Source organism: Geotrypetes seraphini, chromosome 3 (assembly GCF_902459505.1).
Source record: "Geotrypetes seraphini chromosome 3, aGeoSer1.1, whole genome shotgun sequence".
NCBI classification, from domain to species: domain Eukaryota; kingdom Metazoa; phylum Chordata; class Amphibia; order Gymnophiona; family Dermophiidae; genus Geotrypetes; species Geotrypetes seraphini.
In genome coordinates this window covers 347997698-348017063 of record NC_047086.1, presented here as the reverse complement: position 1 = coordinate 348017063, position 19366 = coordinate 347997698, and the positions used below count along the sequence as shown (strand labels likewise).

At 44.5% G+C, this 19366-nt stretch overlaps 1 protein-coding gene across 2 annotated transcripts in view; it reads left to right on the top strand.

The window, feature by feature from the left end:
* The window catches only part of LPGAT1 (lysophosphatidylglycerol acyltransferase 1), a 157090-nt gene that overhangs the window by 82295 nt on the left and 55429 nt on the right, over window positions 1–19366 (top strand). For both annotated transcript variants that reach the window (XM_033938160.1, XM_033938161.1), the window contains exon 4: window positions 9255–9350. In XM_033938160.1, the coding sequence (XP_033794051.1) occupies window positions 9255–9350 (96 nt within the window). The remainder of the gene's footprint in view (window positions 1–9254; window positions 9351–19366) is intronic.

Below are 19366 nucleotides of genomic sequence, written 5' to 3'. Positions count from 1 at the left end.
TATGTTATGGATAAAATCAGTTAGCCTAATTATAGCAAATAGAGGGTTCACTTCACTGTGCTCAGACCAGGAATAAAAACTTGAAGGACTGATATAAAGACATTAAAGTTCTGTCCGAACAATTTCATCATGTATCCATTAGGTATCTAATATAATAAAACGCTAAGCCGCACATGCGCACTCCCACCTGCGTGCACCTGTTTTCTGTGAGTTGTAGGGCACCGCAGGTAGGAGTGTGCATGCGCGCAAAGCTCTCTTTCTCTCCTCCTCCCCCCCAAGGCAGATGTTGGCGGCCCGAGGCGGATGTCAGCCGCGGCGGCTGCTGGCCACCCGAAGCTCTCTCTCTCCCTCCCCCCCTGAGGCGGGCGGCAGCTGTCGGCGGCCCGAGACGGATGTCGGCCGCGGTGGCTGTCGGTGGCTGCAGGCCACCGCGGCCGAACCCGGACGGCATCATACTGACAGCATGAGCTCTTTAACACATGTTATTTAACACGGGGAGGGAGAGAGAGAGCTTCGGGCGGCCTTTACAGGTTCAGTTGGAGTCATTTCAAAGCTCTCCTTGCATATTGTTTTTTAAATGGAGGAAACAATATAGCAAGTTTAGACCCTTTGCTTGAAACGTGAAGGAGGAAAGGGAGCAGAAGGGGAGAGAATGGTAGGGCATGGAGTTAAGGAGGAAGGTATGGGGGGGAGGAAAATACTGCACAGGGAAGTGGGGTGGGAGGGAAATACTGCAGCACACAGAAATGGAGGGGCAGAAAAGGGGTTCATGGACAGGGGAAGAGGTGCTGATGGATGGGGGGGGGCAGAAAAATGAACGCAGGCCTACTGCTGGACAGGGGGAGCAGGAAGGAGGTGATGATGGACAGGGGAGGTAAAACAAAGGGAGAAGGGCTGCTTCTGGATAAGGTGAGCAGTGATGGGGTGGTGGAGGACACAGGGGAGGTAAAAGGAAGGGAGAATGGACAGGGGGAGCAGGCAAGGGGTGGTAGTGGACAGCAAGGAAAAAAAAAAAAGAAAGACAGACAGAAATACAGAAAGCGGCTAAGGCGAGAGAAAAAAAAATAAAGACAGACACACACACATATATTCTAGCACCCGTTAATGTAACGGGCTATAAGACTAGTTCCATATAAAACATCTGGACGTAATTGGATTTAGCTTACACCTTTCTCAGATGTTCTAGGTGAGTTGCATTCAGGCATGGTAGGTATTTCATTTGTTCCCTCCCCCAAAGGTCTACAGTCTAATGGATCCTTTTACTAAGCTGTGATAAAAAAAAAATAGACCATAACATGCCTGTACATGGCTCTTTCCTATATTCTAAGACCATTTTACCATAGCTATAAAAACCCCTATTTTCCTTTTTGTTTTTTTTCTTTGCATTAACAGCCATGCAATAATATGGCCATAGCACGTGGCCCTTTTTAAAAAATTACCATGGAAGCACTTACCTATGCCTATTTTGGGGCGGCTCTAATACCAAATCATTACCTGTTTGCTTGCTGATATCTCTGCTGCAGGCTGGGAAACTTAAGCCCCACCTGTCACTGATCCAGAGGTAGTAATAATACCTAGAGAATGACAAGGTGACTGTTTCCCGTGGCTAGCCATGGGTAGCAAGGGTAACATGCAGGAATGGGGAAAAAAATCGATTGGTTGCCATGAGTACAGGCTTTTCGCCAGAAGTTACATCGGAAGGAGGGACTTGGAGGGAAGAAGGTTCTGGAGCAGCCCTGTGTGTGATGTTGCCTCTTCATCGTACAAACACTTTTTAAGAGGCTGGTAGGCCCGCCCCAGACGGTGCAAAGGGGCCAACGGGAGAGTTGCAGGTTTGTTTGGAGTTTTTTGCCGGTAGCTGCTGCTGCACCCATGAAAAGGGGAGGAGGGGATTGCTTGGGCTGCTGGACTAACTGGAGCTGAAGGGAAGGGAGACAGTTGTTGATTCCAGTCTGGGGATTGGGGGGAGAAGGAAACAGATGCTAGGCCCATGTGGTGGTTTGAGTAGAGCTGGAGGGAAGGGAGAGGTGCCAGACCCACACCTGGGTGCTGAAGAGAGGGGATAAAGGTATTGGACCCTTGGGAAGGGGGCTAGAAGGAAGGAAAAGAGGTGCAGAACCTGCAGGGAGGAAGAAAGTGAAGGAAAGGGAAGAAAAGCTGAACCAAGGGGATGAAGGAAGAGTGAGTGAAATATTAAACATAGTGGAGGGGGGAAAGAGAGAGTGTGAGATACACATTTAGTGTAAGGGAGTAAGAGAGGGGAGAAGCTGGACCCAGGGAGATATATAAAAGGAGGGGAGATGGTGGGCAGGATGAGAGCATAGGAACAGGGACAAAAAAGGGGAATGCTGCATGGGGGTAGTATATGGACACAGAGGAGTAATGCTAGATGTGAGAGGGTATAGGGATACAGAGAGAAGACGGCTAGACATGGTGGAGAATAGGAACGCAGAAGGAAACTGCTAGATAGGAGGGACATAGGGATATAGAGGAGTGATACTGTACACAGGGGGAGGGAGTCATAGAATGGTGAAATGATGAAGGCAGGGAGATGGACACACGGGAAATACTAGAAAGGGACGTATAGGAGGCGTAGAAAAGAGAGATGCTAACATGGAGAACAATACATACACAGAGATAGAAGATGGATGGTGAGCAAGGAGAAAGAAAAAAAGATGTCAAATGGTCAGGAGACCCTGGCAAGTGAGTTAAGAGAACACAAAAGAAAACGGAGACCAGCGCATTATCCACATGATTTGAAGAATAAAATGGTGAGACTGGGCTACTGGGCTTGATGGACCATTGGTCTGACCCAGTAAGGCTATTCTTATGTTCTTATGACAACAAAAGATAGAAAAAAATAATTTTATTTTCTATTTTGTGATTAGAATGTATCAGATTTGAAATATGTATCCTGCTAGAGCTGGTGTTAGACATAACTGGGGACCGCAAAGCCCAGGCCGTGCTTCTTTAGCTTCCAGCTAGTTTAGGGCTCTCTCTGACCAGGGGGCTATTGCACTCCCCTAACACTATTCCTGTCAAGTGTGATTGCGGTATTCTGTTAGCATGATTTTTCTATGTAACATTCTGTAATAATTTGGCTTATTCAGTTTTTTTGATAGTGGAGGGGGGATATTTGGAATGGGGGACAGGGGTTTTGTTGATCCTTGCTCTGTATTATTTGTGTTTATCAAATGACAATTGTACAAAATATTATTTTTTTATACTTTAATAAAATAAGTTCAATATAAAATCATAACTATTCAAGGCTTTTGCGGATGGTATCAGACAGTTTGTGGGGATAAGGGACGGGGCGAAGACGGGGACAAATTTTTTGCGCGTGTCATTCTCTAAGTAATATCTTTTTTGAAATGCAGTATTGAGGGTATGCTGTAAAAGAGCTTGGCCAAGGAGCAGATGCATTCCTTTGTGAACATCCTCTGAGTACCCATAACTGTGTTTTCCCCTTCTGCTTTAGCACACATTTGCAGGAATCCATGAGGGGCCATTGAAAAGTTCTCAGCCCAACCAAGAAGAGAATAATATGGAGCCAAGAAACTTACAAGTTATTCCACACCTTTCTTGATACTTTTCGTTTAACTTCATCCGATTGAAAAGCGTCAAGAGAAGTGTAGAATAACTTGCAAGTTTTGCGGCTCTACATCATTCTTTTTTTGGTTGGGCTGAGGACTTTTCAGTGGCCCCTCGTAACAAGGGATAACTTTCCCTTGTTTCTATAATAAATAACCGATAGTTAAAAGGCTCATCTTCCTACATTGGGTCTTTAATATTTAACACATTAGTGTAGGGAAGGAGCAGGACATTACAGAGCACCTATTAAACTGCTTCTCTCAGTATGTGGGGTTCTATCTTGTGTCCTTAATATGTGCTGTCTAACTCCTATTGTACAAAACGTGACAATTTATTTTTTTCCTCAAAACGGGACAGGACCCCCGGATCCATTCATCCCGGATCCCATTAAATATAGCGCAAAATATAGACAGCAGATATAAATTCTCAAAAGTGACACATTTTGATCACTAAATTTAAAATAAAATCATTTTTCCTACCTTTATCTGGTGATTTCATGACTCTGGTTGCACTTCCTTCTGATTGTGCATTCTCTTTCATTTCTTTCCGTCTCCCTGCCCCCCCAAGCCACCTTGCTTCCCCGACACAGCCTGCTTCCCCTGCCCCCCACAAGCCATGTCACCCTGCTTCCCCTGCCTCCCGATAAGCCAAGCCAGCCTGCTTCCCCTGCCCCCCACAAGCCATGCCCCCCTGCTTCCCCTGCCCCCCAATAAGCCAAGCCAGCCTGCTTCCCCGACGCACCCTAGCCAAGCCACCTTGCTTCCCCAACGCAGCCTGCTTCCCCTGCCCCCCAATAAGCCAAGCCACCCTGCTTCCCCTGCCCCCCGATAAGCCAAGCCAGCCTGCTTCCCCTGCCCCCCACAAGCCATGCCACCCTGCTTCCCCTGCCCCCCAATAAGCCAAGCCAGCCTGCTTCCCCGACGCACTCTAGCCAAGCCACCTTGCTTCCCCGACGCAGCCTGCTTCCCCTGCCCCCCAACAAGCCAAGCCACCCTGCTTCCCCTGCCCCCCGATAAGCCAAGCCAGCCTGCTTCCCCTGCCCCCAACAAGCCATGCCACCCTGCTTCCCCTGCCCCCGATAAGCCAAGCCACCTTGCTTCCCCGACGCAGCCTGCTTCCCCCTGCCTCCCCAACAAGCCAAGCCACCCTGCTTCCCCTGCCCCCCGATTAGCCAAGCCAGCCTGCTTCCCCTGCCCCCCACAAGCCATGCCACCCAGCTTCCCCTGCCCCCGATAAGCCAAGTCAGCCTGCATCCCCGACGCACCCTAGCCAAGTCACCTTGCTTCCCCGACGCAGCCTGCTTCCCCCTGCCCCCCAACAAGCCAAGCCACCCTGCTTTCCCTGCCCCCTGACAAGCCAAGCTACCCTGCTTTCCCTGCCCCCTGACAAGCCAAGCCACCCTTCTTCCCCAGCCCCTACTCACCCTGCTTCCCTGACCCAGCAAAATCAAGGTGCGTGCAGCGACTGCACTGCACAAACACCAGGCCTTCAAGTCTTTTCTCCGCCACCCTCCCCCCCCCCCCCCCCCCCCCCCCCGGGACATCAATTCTGGGTCAGCCAATCGCTGCCTGGCTGGCCCAGAACTTCCTCTCCATCTGGAAGAAGGTTTCTGGGCGGCAAGCAGCGGCGGTGGACCGGGTTTTTTTTTCTTTTTTGAATCAGCGCTGGAGGGAGGCTGGTAAGCAGCAGCATACGGGGGGGGGGGGGGGTTTGAATCGGGCACTGGAGGGAAGCTAGCTTTGGCACGGCAGGGAGGGAGGGGAAGCGATCACCTGTCCTGTTGTCCGTGAAAATGGGACATTTCGGCGTCGTGAAGCTGTATGTGGGGACAATGGGACAGGGGATCCAAAAACGGGATGTTCCCATTCAAAACAGGACGTATGGTCACCTTAAATATACAGATACAGCTCTCTGTATAGTCTTCAAGTTTTTGTGTTGAAGCAAGGACTTCTCTAAGTTACTGGCCACTGTAAGAGTTTCCTGTTCAGCCAACTCCTAATTCTTTAATCTTTGATGTCACCAGTCAGACTCTGAATCATTTGAACAGTTCTTTAATAATGAAGCAAACATCTTAGTCAGATGGTAGTTCAATGCAGTTCAAGCCTGTACATTCCTTCTCACAACACTAACATATCAGGACTATGCTAGGAGTGGCCACACTGTGGAGATGACACTGTTCTCCAGACTTAGAAGTAATCTAAGCTGTATTTGATTGTCAGAATTGAAAGGGTGATAAACCTGGTGGGAGAACACAACACTCAGGCTCTCACTCAGGCAAATATGGCCACTGCTGGCCTCGGACTAAAGAAGGAGGTAGGCCCATGCTCTGTGGAAGCAGCCCAGTCCACTGGAAGCAAAGCTCTCTGGGTAGTTGAGTCCACAGAGCACTCATAACTACTACACATCTAAACAAACATTAACTGAGCAAATGCCCACTTAACATAGGAGCATAACAAATAGTACTGGACAAAATTCTGAATGCTGCCAGAAGCTCTGCTTCTCTGGAAGACCAAATGCCCAAGCAGCTAACCTTGGCCTGCCTTTCATTTATTCTACAGTAAAAGCAGGCTTGCAGGAAGATCTTGTACTTAAGAAAGGAAAAGAGATATGGGTTCATCCACTACTACTTAAAAAAAAAAAAGCCAACCCAAAATGTGAGCCTTAGGCAGATACTTTGACATGATCTCTCGAATCTACCATTCCTGGCAAAAATTTCAGGAAAGATAGTTGTAGATCAACATATGGATTTCTTTATTTTCTTTATTAGGATTTATTTAACGCCTTTTTTGAAGAAGTTCACTCAAGGTGGTGTACACTAAGAATAAGTCAAACATAAGCAATAGACAATTACAGCAGTAAAACAAATAAGTCAAACCTCGGTTTGCAAGACGAGCAAAACACTCTTGCAAATCTTGCCTCGCAAACTGAGCGTTGACTCGAAATGCGAGGTATCGCCCCCCCCCCTCCCCCTGTGAACCGGCATTGCCCCCCCCCCCCCACCTGCCTGCCCAAACCCTTACCGCAATCGGGCACCGACACGCAGCACCAACCCACAGGACGTGCCGGTGCCCAAAGAGCCTGCCGCTGATTCTGCTGGGCCTTGAGCATCTGCGCATGCTCAAGGCCTTCTGGCTCCCGCTCTCTCTGAGATTCTCAGTGTCTCCGAGAATCTCATTAGAATCCCGGAGAGAGCAGGAGCCAGAAGGCTTTGAGAATGCGCAGATGCTTGCACGCACTTTAGCAGATGGCAGTAAAAGTGGCAAGCAGTTCCGATGCATGTTATGTTAACAGAGATCCCCTCTTCGGAACTTGAGTTCTCTCCAAGTTTTCTGCAAACATCTGAAAACCTGGAAAACATCTCAAAAATTGTAAGTCTCTCTCCAACTTTGATATCCCAAGTCCTCAAAATCTCTTCATATCTGGCTTCCTTAGTCCTCTAATTATTCTTCAGTCTTCGACCTCTAACCCTTTATTGTAGTTCCTTCCTATTACATCTCCTGTAAACCGTGCCGAGCTCTACGAACATGGAGAAGATGCGGTATACAAACCTAAGGATTAGATTAGATTAGATTAGATTAGATACAGTTACAGACACCCCACTGCAAAAACAATAGAAATGCTTGCCACTCAATTTCTGTGCTACATCCATTGGGGTATAGTATTTTCCATTGATAAATATAGCACTGCTCTCTTTGAATTAAATATTTAGAAAAAAAATTCTTCATGGTTTATGGTTTAATTTTATTTAATATACGAGTATTTTATTCTGAAAAATGTTTTAATTCCTGAATACTATGAAATGTCTCCTGCCAATGGTAAGAGGTGCTCCAATGCAGAATTTCACTTTCTGTTGGTCCTTTCAATATATATTTGTAAATATGGACACATCATGGCTTAAACAACCCCTTCATTGATGATTTAGAAATGTGTAAATTCATTAGTTTTTGATGCATGATTGTACAGCGTAGTTATAAAACTTATGGCATTTTTCCCAACAGATTTACAGCACTTAAACTGAGTGTGACTTACTTGGAGTGCACTGGGCAGTAACCAAAACACTTCGTACACTTGATACTTTCCAACATTTTTGAATAATGCTTCTAATTTGAAAAGTTTATCAGAAATAAGTGTCAACAACACTTGCCAATTGGCATATTTAGCATGCGTTTAAGCTCACTGGATAACCCTTATCTAAAAAACATTTCATAAATTTATCTCACTGGATAACCCTTATCTAAAAAAACATTTCATAAATTTAGCTTACTGAATGTACTCATTCACAGGCTTTCTGCTCCTAATGTACCTCAAAAAGTCTTTGAAAGAGTAGTTAATCTGTCACAGATATTTTCCACAGACAATTGGGAAAATAGTCCTCACAGAATACAGTCACCTTGCCTAGAAATTGGCCTTTTCTACTAATAATTTTGACCCTCTTTTACAAAGCTGCGCAGTAACGGCCCCAAAACCCATAGAGCGTTAAAGGGCTTCGGGGCTGTTGCCATGCAGTAGCTGCTAGCACGGCTTTGTAAAAGAGGGGGTAAGCCATGGTAGAGACTTCTACCGTGGCCCGGAGCGCTAAATGCTCCGACACTCATAGAAATCCTATGAGCGTCATAGCATCTTTAGAGTATATAGCGCTCTGGGCTGCGGTAGAAACCTCTACCGCTTCTTAGTTAAAGGAAGTGTTTAAATAGAACTGAAGTGCTCCTACCTGAAAACAAAAGCGTAAGATAGCTTTCAAGAAAGTCCTTTATGGCTTCACTAGTGTTTAAGCCCGTTACATTAACGGGTGCTAGTAAAGCCTCCTTCCCTCACATGTCCCCAAATTTTAAGCCCCAGCTTCAAACCCAGAGCATTTAAAGGCCCGCAGCTTCCCCCCTCCTCACAGCGAGGCGAGAAGCAAAAGGGGCCGCGCACCGTACCTGCGTTCAGTGGACTGACGAAGGTTTCCAGCCATGGGGCGCTTTCTTGCATTCAGCGACCCGTCTTTGGGCCCGCACTGAGAGCCATGGCCAGCTTGTGCCCGGGCTCTAAGGCGCAACGTCAGCTCCCCCCACCTGGGTCCGCTGTGGGAAGATTAGAGATGCTCCTCCGGCAACGCCTGGCAGGAAGGACTGAGAGCCACCTCCGCCGCCGCCGAATACAGCCACGGAGGGCAATCAGGGCGGCCAGGACGCATGCAGGGAGAGAGCTTGCCTGCACTTCTCCAGCAGTTGGTGAGTGAGGGCAGGAGGAGGGGAGTGGCCAGAGTGTTCCCTGCCACCGCGTTCTAAAATAGAATGCGGTCACGGATCAGAAAACACTGCGGCAAGGAACACGAAACCCTAAGTGCGCATGCGCGCTTAGGGTTTTATTATATAGGATAAACACTGTTCTGACTTTAGGCTCTGTTGGATGATCTCATCCACTTTAAAGTCATCAGGTTACCAGTCCATACAGTTGTTACAGGTGAATACTTTTCTCTGGTCCATAGTAATCATTACAAAAAAACAAATCCCTGTGCTGGAATAGTGGAATGTAAACACTTAGAAATATATAAATGAGCTTATTGCCTGGCTTGATGAGCAATTTAGAAAGTGATGTGAAATCTGCTGAATAATACGCATATAATATGAAGTAATGCATCTCTTTTTTTATTTTTTTTTTTCCCCTCCCCCTTACAGGTTGTCCGTCACATGATGTGGTTGATGGATCACATATTTAAATATACTAATTTTGGTATTGTATCTCTAGTTCACGGAGACTTCTTTATAAAACAGGTAATCCATATGCAGCAGAAGTTTGCCCTTGGTATCAAGAATGCTATGGAAAACTAGTTTCTAAGGGGTCCTTTTCCTAAGCTGCGGTAAATGGTGGTATTAGCTTGCGCTTACATGGGGTTTTCCAACACAATAAGGCCATTTTTAATGCAGCGGTAAAATGGTAAATTTTCTCTTTCTCCTTGTGATTGCGTGGGTGAGGGTTTTTTTTTTTGGGGGGGGGGCTTGTGGACACACACACAAATACAATCATAAAGGTAAAACAGAATTCTTTATTAACTCATAGTAAATTCTGTTTTACCTTTATGATTGTGTTTGGCCGTGTGTCCATAAACCCACTCCCCCAACCCTCGCTCACGCTCACAGCTTCAAGATTGAAAGATTAAAGTCTATAGATTCAGAGTTTGGGCGTATGGTTGACAGGCCCAACACATTTGTCTAAACTAAACTAAAACTTGGTTTTATAGACTGGGTCATCAACCAAAATGGAGCTCGACTCGGTTAAAACTAAGTAAAACATAGTACAATAATGGAAACGGAGGAATAATCTGAGTTAGAGAAGCAAAATGACTAATTTCCAAAATGTTTGGCAAACAAAAAAGTCTATTTATTTGTTCAATTTTCTATACTGTTCTCCCAGGGGAGCTCAGAATGGTTTACATGGATTTATTCAGGTACTCTAGCATTTTTCCCTGTCTGCCCAGCTGGCTCATAATGTCACAGCATTGATCTGGCTCCAGCCAGACCACAGTCTTTCTCTCCAGTATTAAATCAAGAATTGGCTTACCTCAGCCTGGTTGTGGTAGTTACATATAGTTGGTGAAGGCACACATTAGGGATCTACTTTTTCCTTCTCTAGGCCTTCTTACACCAAATCTGGCCCTACTACTACTTCTTATCATTTCTATAATGCTACTAGGCATACACAGCACTGTACATCAGACATGGAATAGACAGTCCATGTTTGAAAGAGTTTACAATCTAGTTATGACAGACAAACTGGACAAAAAGGTACGTCTATACACTGTGATCAGATGGGGAATTACAGAGAGAACGCAAGATAGATGGGTGCTAGCAGATAAGTTGGAGTTAGGAATTGAAAGAAGTTTCAAGGAAGTGAGCTTTGAGCATGGATTTGAAAACTGCCAGAGACTGAACTTGATGTACTGAGTCAAGGCAGTTTGTTCCAGGCATATGGTGCAGCAGAGTAGAAGGGTTGGCGTTTGGAGCTGGCTGCAGAGAAGAATGGTACAGATAAGAGGGTTTGCCCGATTAGTGGAGTTCCTGGGGAAGAGTATAGGGAGAGATAGAGAGGAAAGATACTGAGGAGTTGCAGAGTGAATAGGTCAGTAAGAGGAGTTTGAACTGTATGCGGAAACGGATAGGGAGCCAATGAAGTGACTTGAGGAGAGGGGTATTGTGTAATGACTCTGGCGGAATGTGAGGGATACAGCCACGGTCTGGACATTTTGAAGGGGCGAGAGATGGTTTAGTGGAAGGCCAGTGAGAAGCAGGATGCAGTAGTCTAGGCGAGAGGTAAAGAGGGTATGAATGGGGGTCTTAGCAGTGCCCTCGGAAAGGAAGGGTCAGATTTTAGCAATGCTGTAGAGAAAGAAACGAGAGGTTTTGGTGGTCTGTTGAATTTGAGAAAAGAAGGAGAGGGATGAATCGAAGATCACCCCTACCTTTTTATACTTTCTGGCAGCTGTTTTACTGGCTCCATCCTTCCTGTGTCACTTCTCCCTTGGGGGAAGGGCTATGGAACGTATAAGTAAGGTAGCTCCGACAGTGTGAGGGAGTATCCAGTGGGCGGAGTGGTAGCATCTTATAGACTTCCTCATACTCCTATTAATAGCCATGCACTAATGTTGCTATTAGCATGCAGGGCAGAGAAAAAGAAGCGATCTGGCCTTGACAAAAGCACAAAGAGCAAAACAAAGAGGCAAGAGAGATGTCTGTACCAACCGTTATTCACATTTATTCAAAACAACAGGATATGTCCGGGAATCTGGATATCTGGTAACCCAAGTAAAAGAGCCTCCAAGTATCTGCAATTTTCAATGATTAAATAGATCAGGTCAATTGAGATTGGTTTAGAACTTGGTTGAAGAAAGTTTTATATCATTTTAAATCGGACACACCAAATTAAGGGCCCATTTTACAAAGCCATGTTAGACAAAGCCGGATTAAGGCATAGGCAAACTAAGCACGGGCCTCAGACCCAAAAGTTTAGGGGGGGCCCTTATCAGATGTGCTGAAGATTCAGGAGCCTTGATTTGGTATAAACATGTGTATATAAGTAGGATGATCAATGTGCCAGTAACAAGTAGGATGATGGATTATGGCACAATCATGCCGGTATTAATAACTCTGTATTGCAACACCACCACAGAAGCTCTATGCAATTCTGTATGGTAACATCTCTACAGAAGCTCATATATTGTAGTGCCTTTGAAGAGGCTCATATAGACCGCTCTGAATTGACTCCCCAGTCATTAGCAGCTGTAGAGAAGCTCTCAATAAACAATTGCCAATTGTCTGGATTTTTTTTGTTTTTATGATTCTACAAATGTGTAAATTTCCAGGAATGAAGTCAGAATGATAGCTAAAGTAGCTGGATAGTTTTCACTGGTGTCGGGTCAAAAGCGCGCCAGGACAAAGGCGCGAGTAGACAATTGAGCGCTGCATGGAGGCGTGCGCCGAAGAAAATTACTGTTTTTAGGGCTCCGACATGGGGGGCGTGGGGGGGAACCCCCCCACTTTACTTAATACAGATTGCGCCGCGTTGTGGGGGCGTTGTGGGGGGTTTGCCTTTTTTTTAGGGAAAAAGTTAAGTTTACAGTAAAATGTGGGGGGTTACAACCCCCAAAACCCCCACAACGCCGGCGTGATTTGTATTAAGTAAACTGGGGGTGCTCCCCAACAAAACCTCCCGTCGTAGCCCCTAAAAACAGTAATTTTCTTCAGCGCGTGCCTCCGTCTTGCGCTCAGTTGTCGACACGCGCCTTTGTCTGCCGCGTTATTATCTATGAACCGTTTTCACTATTTAGCTCTCCAGTGTTCCCTCCCTTCCAGTGCAGAAACTGTGGTAGGATCCAGCTAATGGGGAGGCTCTAGTAAAGAAAGAAGGGGCTGAGCCCTTTGTATGGGGTTTTGGAGAGAGCTGTGGAACTAGTGAGTATTCTGAGGGAGTGGGATTGTTGAAAGGAAGTAGGAATTTAAGAATGGGAGAAAGTGTGAAGGGTCTACTGCAGGCTGAGGAAAATAACTGACAGCAATGATGCTTGGAACAACCTGCCTGACTCATTATGTTGAGTTCTGTCTCTGGTAGTATTCAAATCCAGGCTTAAAGCCCACCTTTTTGAAGCTGTATTAAGTCCTAACCTTACCAACTTGTAAAGTACAAAAATCTGTTTGTTGTTCCCTCTGTAGTCCCCTACCCTCTCTACCTCATCATTCCCTCATTAATTCCATACCTAACAACATACAATAGAATTTCAGTTATTCGGCACCCATGCCGATTGGTGGAGGCCGGATAACTGTAGTTTCTGGTTATTTGAGAGTTAATATAAAAATAGTTATGTCTCCACTCCCACCTCACTGTTTCATCCTCCCAACCCAGAGTCATCTTCTCTTTCTTGGTCACTTTCTCTTCCCCCTTCTCCCCTCCCTCCCTCCCTTACCCGAAGCAGCAGAGCCAGTCCTGACAACCCCCTCCGTCCCTCCTCCCTCACCCGATGATGTAGCAGCAGCCAGCGACCAGAGGAAGCGCCAGTAAGCAGGCAACTTCTAGCTAGCCCCGGCAGGGCCTTTCCTCTGCCCTTCCATTTGAGGCATGTGCTCACCCACCAAGTATTACTGCCATCATGCCCACAGTTAGGCTGTTCACTTTCCCTGCTGCTTCTGGAGAAGTGAAATGTTGGGGGAAGGGAAGGGGAAATCCTGAAGTGGGGGCCCACAAATATATGTTTGCCTAGTGCCCAATATAGTGTTAATCCAGCCCTGGAAGTAGCAATGCTGCTACAGTAAATGTACTGAAGCCCATTCAATTTCTAATGGGCTTCAGTGCATTTATCAAGGATGCATCACTACCATGGCTTTGTATAAGCACCCTAAAACTGTTTTACTGCATGTCTAATGCTTAAAAAAAAGCTTGTGCAACCCCCAGTTCATGCTGCTACCACCAAATTAAAAACTGTTTAGAGAATGACATGGGAACAAAGTTTGTCCCCACCCCATCCCCTTGTTTGCACACCCTTAAACACTTATGATTTTATATTTAAATCTTTTTATTAAATTACAAAAAGGGATAATATTTTGTACAACTGTTTATAAATCACAAATAGAGCCTTCCATTTCTATCTGATTTTTTTTTGTACAGCTTTCCCAAAGATTCAGTTGCCTATGTTTTTACATCATCTGGGAAGGTAATTGGATTGTCTTTCAGACATAGGGTGTAGAAGAGAACCTAAACTGAGTAGTGGATGAACAGGAAAATAAGTGACTGTTAAATGTTTAAAGTATTATTTAGTACCAGTAACAATGGATGAATCTGTTTCAGTAACAGTAAGAGGCTTGAGCAGCTGGGCACATGATGGAAGGACTTTGTAGATGGCAGACAAGATACAAATGATGCCATTTAACAGTAGTTCATTGAAGTCCAAAAGCAGTTTCTGCAGAGTATTTTGTAATCATTGAATTCAGTTGCCGATTGTCTTGGATGTGTTAAGTTTTTACATATTGATACTAGTCTCATGTTTAATTAGAGAATGACATGGGGACAAAGTTTGTCCCTGTCCCCGGTTCTGCCCCACGGGTACTCATCCCTGTGTCATTCTTTATTAGGGAGAAAGTACCGAAAACAATTAAAATGTTTCGTTTGAAGCAAATTTTGTATTTTCTCCCCCTTTGTATCTACAGAATATGCCAGTTGTGAATGTGACCTGCAAACTGAGTTGTTAAGCTGTTAAAAGGAAGTGACAGTTGCTTTCTCTTTATATAAGTCTGTGGCACTACATGATCACTAGGCAGAATCCCATTTACAGTGTAAACGCAAATTCTGAAGGTGTGTTCTAGTTAATATTTTAATCCTTTCTGTCCTCATTAGCGACCAACAAATTGTGCACTCTCCTTACGAAAGTAATTGCAAAGTACTTGCTATTTTCTTTTTTTTTTTTTAGATGAAATTTGTTTTTGTATGTTTTTCTTTTAGCTGCCTAGCGTGATCTACATATCATTAACTTTCACAGTTACAACATATCCTGTTACCTCTTTTCTTATTTTAGGAGTGTGGGTTGGGTGAAACTTCATGGATTATCGGTCAGCCTCTGAAGTGATATATCATGTCTAAAGTTTTCTGCTGTGGGAATTCTGCACAAAATTTTTTTAAAATTCTGCATGGTTTATTTGTAGTGTTTGCACAAAATCTTCCCACCATAAGGCCTGAAATCCCTTTCTGCCTTTTCCCTCCTTGGGCTCCAGCCTTTCCAGTTCCCTGTCACTCAAACTTTAGTTCTCAGTCCCTCCAATTCCCAGCAAGACCCCTAATTTTGCCCATCCCAAAGTCTTGTCTAGCATGCAATAACCCCATCTCCCATTCTTTCTCCTCTCCTTCTAAGTTATTGTGTTTCTCCCCCATCTTCCCCACGGCACACCTTCAAGCCTGATTTACACCCCCCCCCAATACATACACACACACACACAACTGCCACCACATCAGTTGCACACTCTGTCTGCTCTGCCTCTGTCCCACAATTCCCATAGCACACACTCAACTTTCTCTACCTCTTTTCATCCGCCTATGCTCAACTGTTCATGTGACCCGTGCAGAGCTCTCTACAGCCCTGTGTTGCAAATGAACAGTTGGGTCTAGGCCAGTAGAGGAGGAAGAAGCAGCCTAATGTGAAGCGGTTCATTTCCTGTTCCTCTTGCTATGTGCTTTCTGCAGGGGAGGGGGGGAGATGAGGGGAGGGATTTATGAGAACAGCTGCTCATGTTCCCTGGGCAGACTTCTGCGAAGGTAGGAATTTTGCACAACTTTTATTATAAAACTATATAGTCCGCTCTATCTAAAATTCTAGGCACATCCTGCGTTAGGCCATTTTTCCTGCATTAAGCACGTGTTAGCACTTAAAACAGCTTAGTAAAAGGGCCCTTAAGTTTGTACCCAAGTCACTGGAAGATTAATTCAGTTACTCAAGATCACAAGGAGCAATCAGTAGGATTTGAACCTTGATTTTCCTGGTTCTCACTACTTTACAAAGCAATGGTGTCAAGTCCCAGAGTGATACTATAACACAACAAAAGAAAGGACTTGTAAGCACTCAGTAGAAAGAACTGTAGCCCTCAGATACCTGTGCTGCACAGTGGTCAAACAACGCACTGAAAAGGCAGTTTACAAGTTTGCAAGTTCTCTTTCATCGGGCATACAGATACTAGTGATGTTTCAATTTATTTTTTAAGCTTTTTTATGCATTAGTGAAAGCAGCAAACAGCTCAACAAGAAAAAGTGATGAAATAGTGACACTTATCTTTTAAGTTGGCTGGCTGTTTGCTGCACGTTACGTTAGTAACTAAAGCTTGAACTGATGGCCCAACGGGACCCGTTTCGCCAATTTTGGCTTCTTCAGGGGTCTGTTATCGTCAAGCTGTAGTAGTGAGAAAAAATCAATTAGAATTTATAATTACAAAAGTTTAAAAGGTTAAAACCAAGCATAATTATTAGATAGCGGTACTCACCGTGTATAGCACAATCTGCCCTTGCAGAATTGAGAAAATGGCATCGGCAAATTGCCGATTCTGCGCATGTGTTAAATATACATGAAAATTTGACGTCATGACAGTATGGTGATGTCATTTTTGACCCCTCCAAGCAAATCCGCACGACTTCCAATATACTCTGGCATTTAAAAGAACGCATGCCAGTCAATGGAACTATTTAAACCAGATGGTTTCAAAGTATCCATATTAAAAATCCATCTGCATTCTTTTTGATGTAATCGTTTTTGTCTATTACCACCTCACACACAACTGCCACCACATCAGTTGCACACTCTGTCTGCTCTGCCTCTGTCCCACAATTCCCATAGCACCTCTTACAGAATAGTACTGGATGTCATTTACTAACTAGAAACAGAGAAACATGAGAGTAGATAAAGGTTGAAAGGCCCATCCAGTCTGTCCATCCACAACTACTATTACTACTATTTATTATTTCTATAGCGCTACCAGACTCGCACAGCATTGTACGTTGAACACTGTGCAACAATTGTGTCCATTGTGACCAATTTTTTTTCGTGGTCTGATCACATCCTGTTCCCACTAAAACATAGTAACATAGTAAATGACAGCAGATAAAGATCCAAGTGATTCATCCAGACTGCCCAACCATATAAGCTCCATAAATTAATTTAGTTTAAATCAGTGGTCTCAAACTCAAACCCTTTGTAGGGTCACATTTTGATTGTGTAGGCACTTGGAGGGCCTCAGAAAAAATAGTTAATGTCTTATTAAAGAAATGACAATTTTGCATGAGGTAAAACTCTATAGTTTATAAATCGTTCCTTTTGGCTAAGTCTTAATAATAATAATATTATAATTTATAGCTAAAGAGACATATGATCAAGAAACTGTTTTATTTTACTTTTGTGATTATGATAAACATACCGAGGGCCTCAAAATAGTACCTGGCGGGCCGCGAGTTTGAGACCACTGGTTTAAATGGTCCTTTTTCTTAGACATTACTGGGCCAGAAACCCAGAGCTCTGCCCAGTAGTGTGCTTAGGTTCCATCTACTGGAGTCTCCATAAAAGCTTACTCCAGCCCATCTTAACAATCCCAGCCATTGAAACCCTCCCCAGTCCTTCCTCAACTAAATGTCCATATACGGGATCCAGGCCGTGCGAGCCTGCCCAGGACTGGCCTTAGTTCCTTCAATGGATGCCCATTATTTTCTGATTAGAGATCCTCTGTGAACTCTGTCACTGTTTTCTTCTCCACCACCTCCCTCAGGAGTGCATTTCACACATCAACCACGCTCTCCGTAAAGAAGAATTTCCTAACATTACTCTTGAATCTACCACCCCTCAACCTCATATTATGCCCTCTGGTGTTACCATTTTCCTTTCTCTGGAATAGATTATGTTCTCTGATAATACCTTTGAAGTAGTTGAATGTCTGAATCATATTTCCCCTGTCCCTTCTTTCCTCTAAAGTATATATATTCAGGGCTTCCAGCCTCTCCTCATGCGTCTTCTGCCACAAACCTCCTACCATTTTCGTTGCCTTCCTCTGGACCGCTTCAAGTCTTTTTATGTCCTTCACCAGATACAGTCTCCAAAATTGAACACAATACTCACCGTCGACCTGTACAGGGGCATCAACACCTTCTTTCTTCTACTGGTCACTCCTCTCTCTATACAGCCTAGCATCCTTCTGGCAACAGCCACTGCCTTATCACACTGTTTTTTTCACCTTTAGATCTTCAGACACTATAATCCCAAGGTCCCTCTTCCCATCCATGCATATCAGCCTCTCACCTCCCAGCACATACGGCTCCTTCCGATTTCTAATCCACAAATGCATTACTCTGCACTTCTTTGCTTTGAATTTTTGTTGCCAGATATTAGACCATTCTTCTAACTTTTGCAGATTCTTTTTCATGTTTTCCACTCCCTCCTCAGTGTCTACTGTGTTACAAATCTTGGTATCATTGGCAAAAAGGCAAACTTTTCCTTCTAACCCTTCGGCAATATTGCTCACAAATATATTGAATAGGATTGGCCCCAATACCAATCCCTGAGGGACTCCACTACTCATCTTTCCCTCCTCTGAGCGAATTCCATTAACCACCACTCTCTGGCATCTGTCCGTCAACCAGTTTCTAATCCAGTTCACCATTTTGGGTCTTAACTTCAGCCCGTCAAGTTTGTTCAAGAGCATTCTATGAGAAACTATGTCAAAGGCTTTGCTGAAATCTAAGTAAATTACATCTAGCAAATGCCCTTGATCCAATTCTCCAGTCACGCAATCAAAAAATTCAATCAGATTCGTCTGGCACGATTTACATTTTGTAAAACCATGTTGCCTCGGATCCTGTAACCCATTTGATTCTAGGAATTTCACTATCCTTTCTTTCAGCAATACTTCCATTATTTTTCCAATAACCGAAGTGAGACTTACCTGCCTGTAGTTTCCCACTTCATCTCTGCGACCACTTTTGTGAAAATGGACCACAACTGCTCTTCTCAAATCCCCAGGAACTACTCCCGCCAGAACTAATCTGAGCTCCCTCAATATCCTGGAATGGATCCCGTCCATTCCCATCACTTTGTCCACCTTCAATTTTTCAAGTTGTTCATAAACACTTTCTTCCGTGAGCGACACGATATCTACTCCATTCTCATGTGTAACTTTCTCAGGCAATCTTGGTTCTTCTCCAGGATCTTCTTTCATGAACACAGAACAGAAGTATTTGTTTAACATGTTTGCTTTTTCCTCATCACTCTCCACTAGTCCCCCAAAAAGAAAATCTGTAAGGTGAACAGGGAGCATCCTCAGGAACATATCATTGAATGTTGCTTACCCCTTACCCCTCACCCTTTCCCCCAATAAATATACACACATGCAATATTTCTCTATTTGGGGCATCCCGCCATATGTGCTTCAGTGGCACATTCCCATCAGCAGAAACACATGTTAGGAAATATTTTATTCACTCTATTAGGAGTCATATTGTAAATCACCAGTACAGTACTGTATGACAGTTTTCCTGCAGGTTCATCACCAGGACCTCTTTGACGACTGAAGTAAGGATCATCCCCCACTGCTTTTGAGAGTTCCTGTCCCAAGTCTTGCTCGTACAACCTCATAAACTTATATTTCACTCTCTCACAATCTCCTGGGAAGCAATGAAATACTGTAATAACCCCCTTAATTCTTTTCAAATCCCTCCACAAGCTCTCTAAATTCTGAAGTATCTGCTCCTCCCTCCTCATCACTCCCACACATGTTTAGAT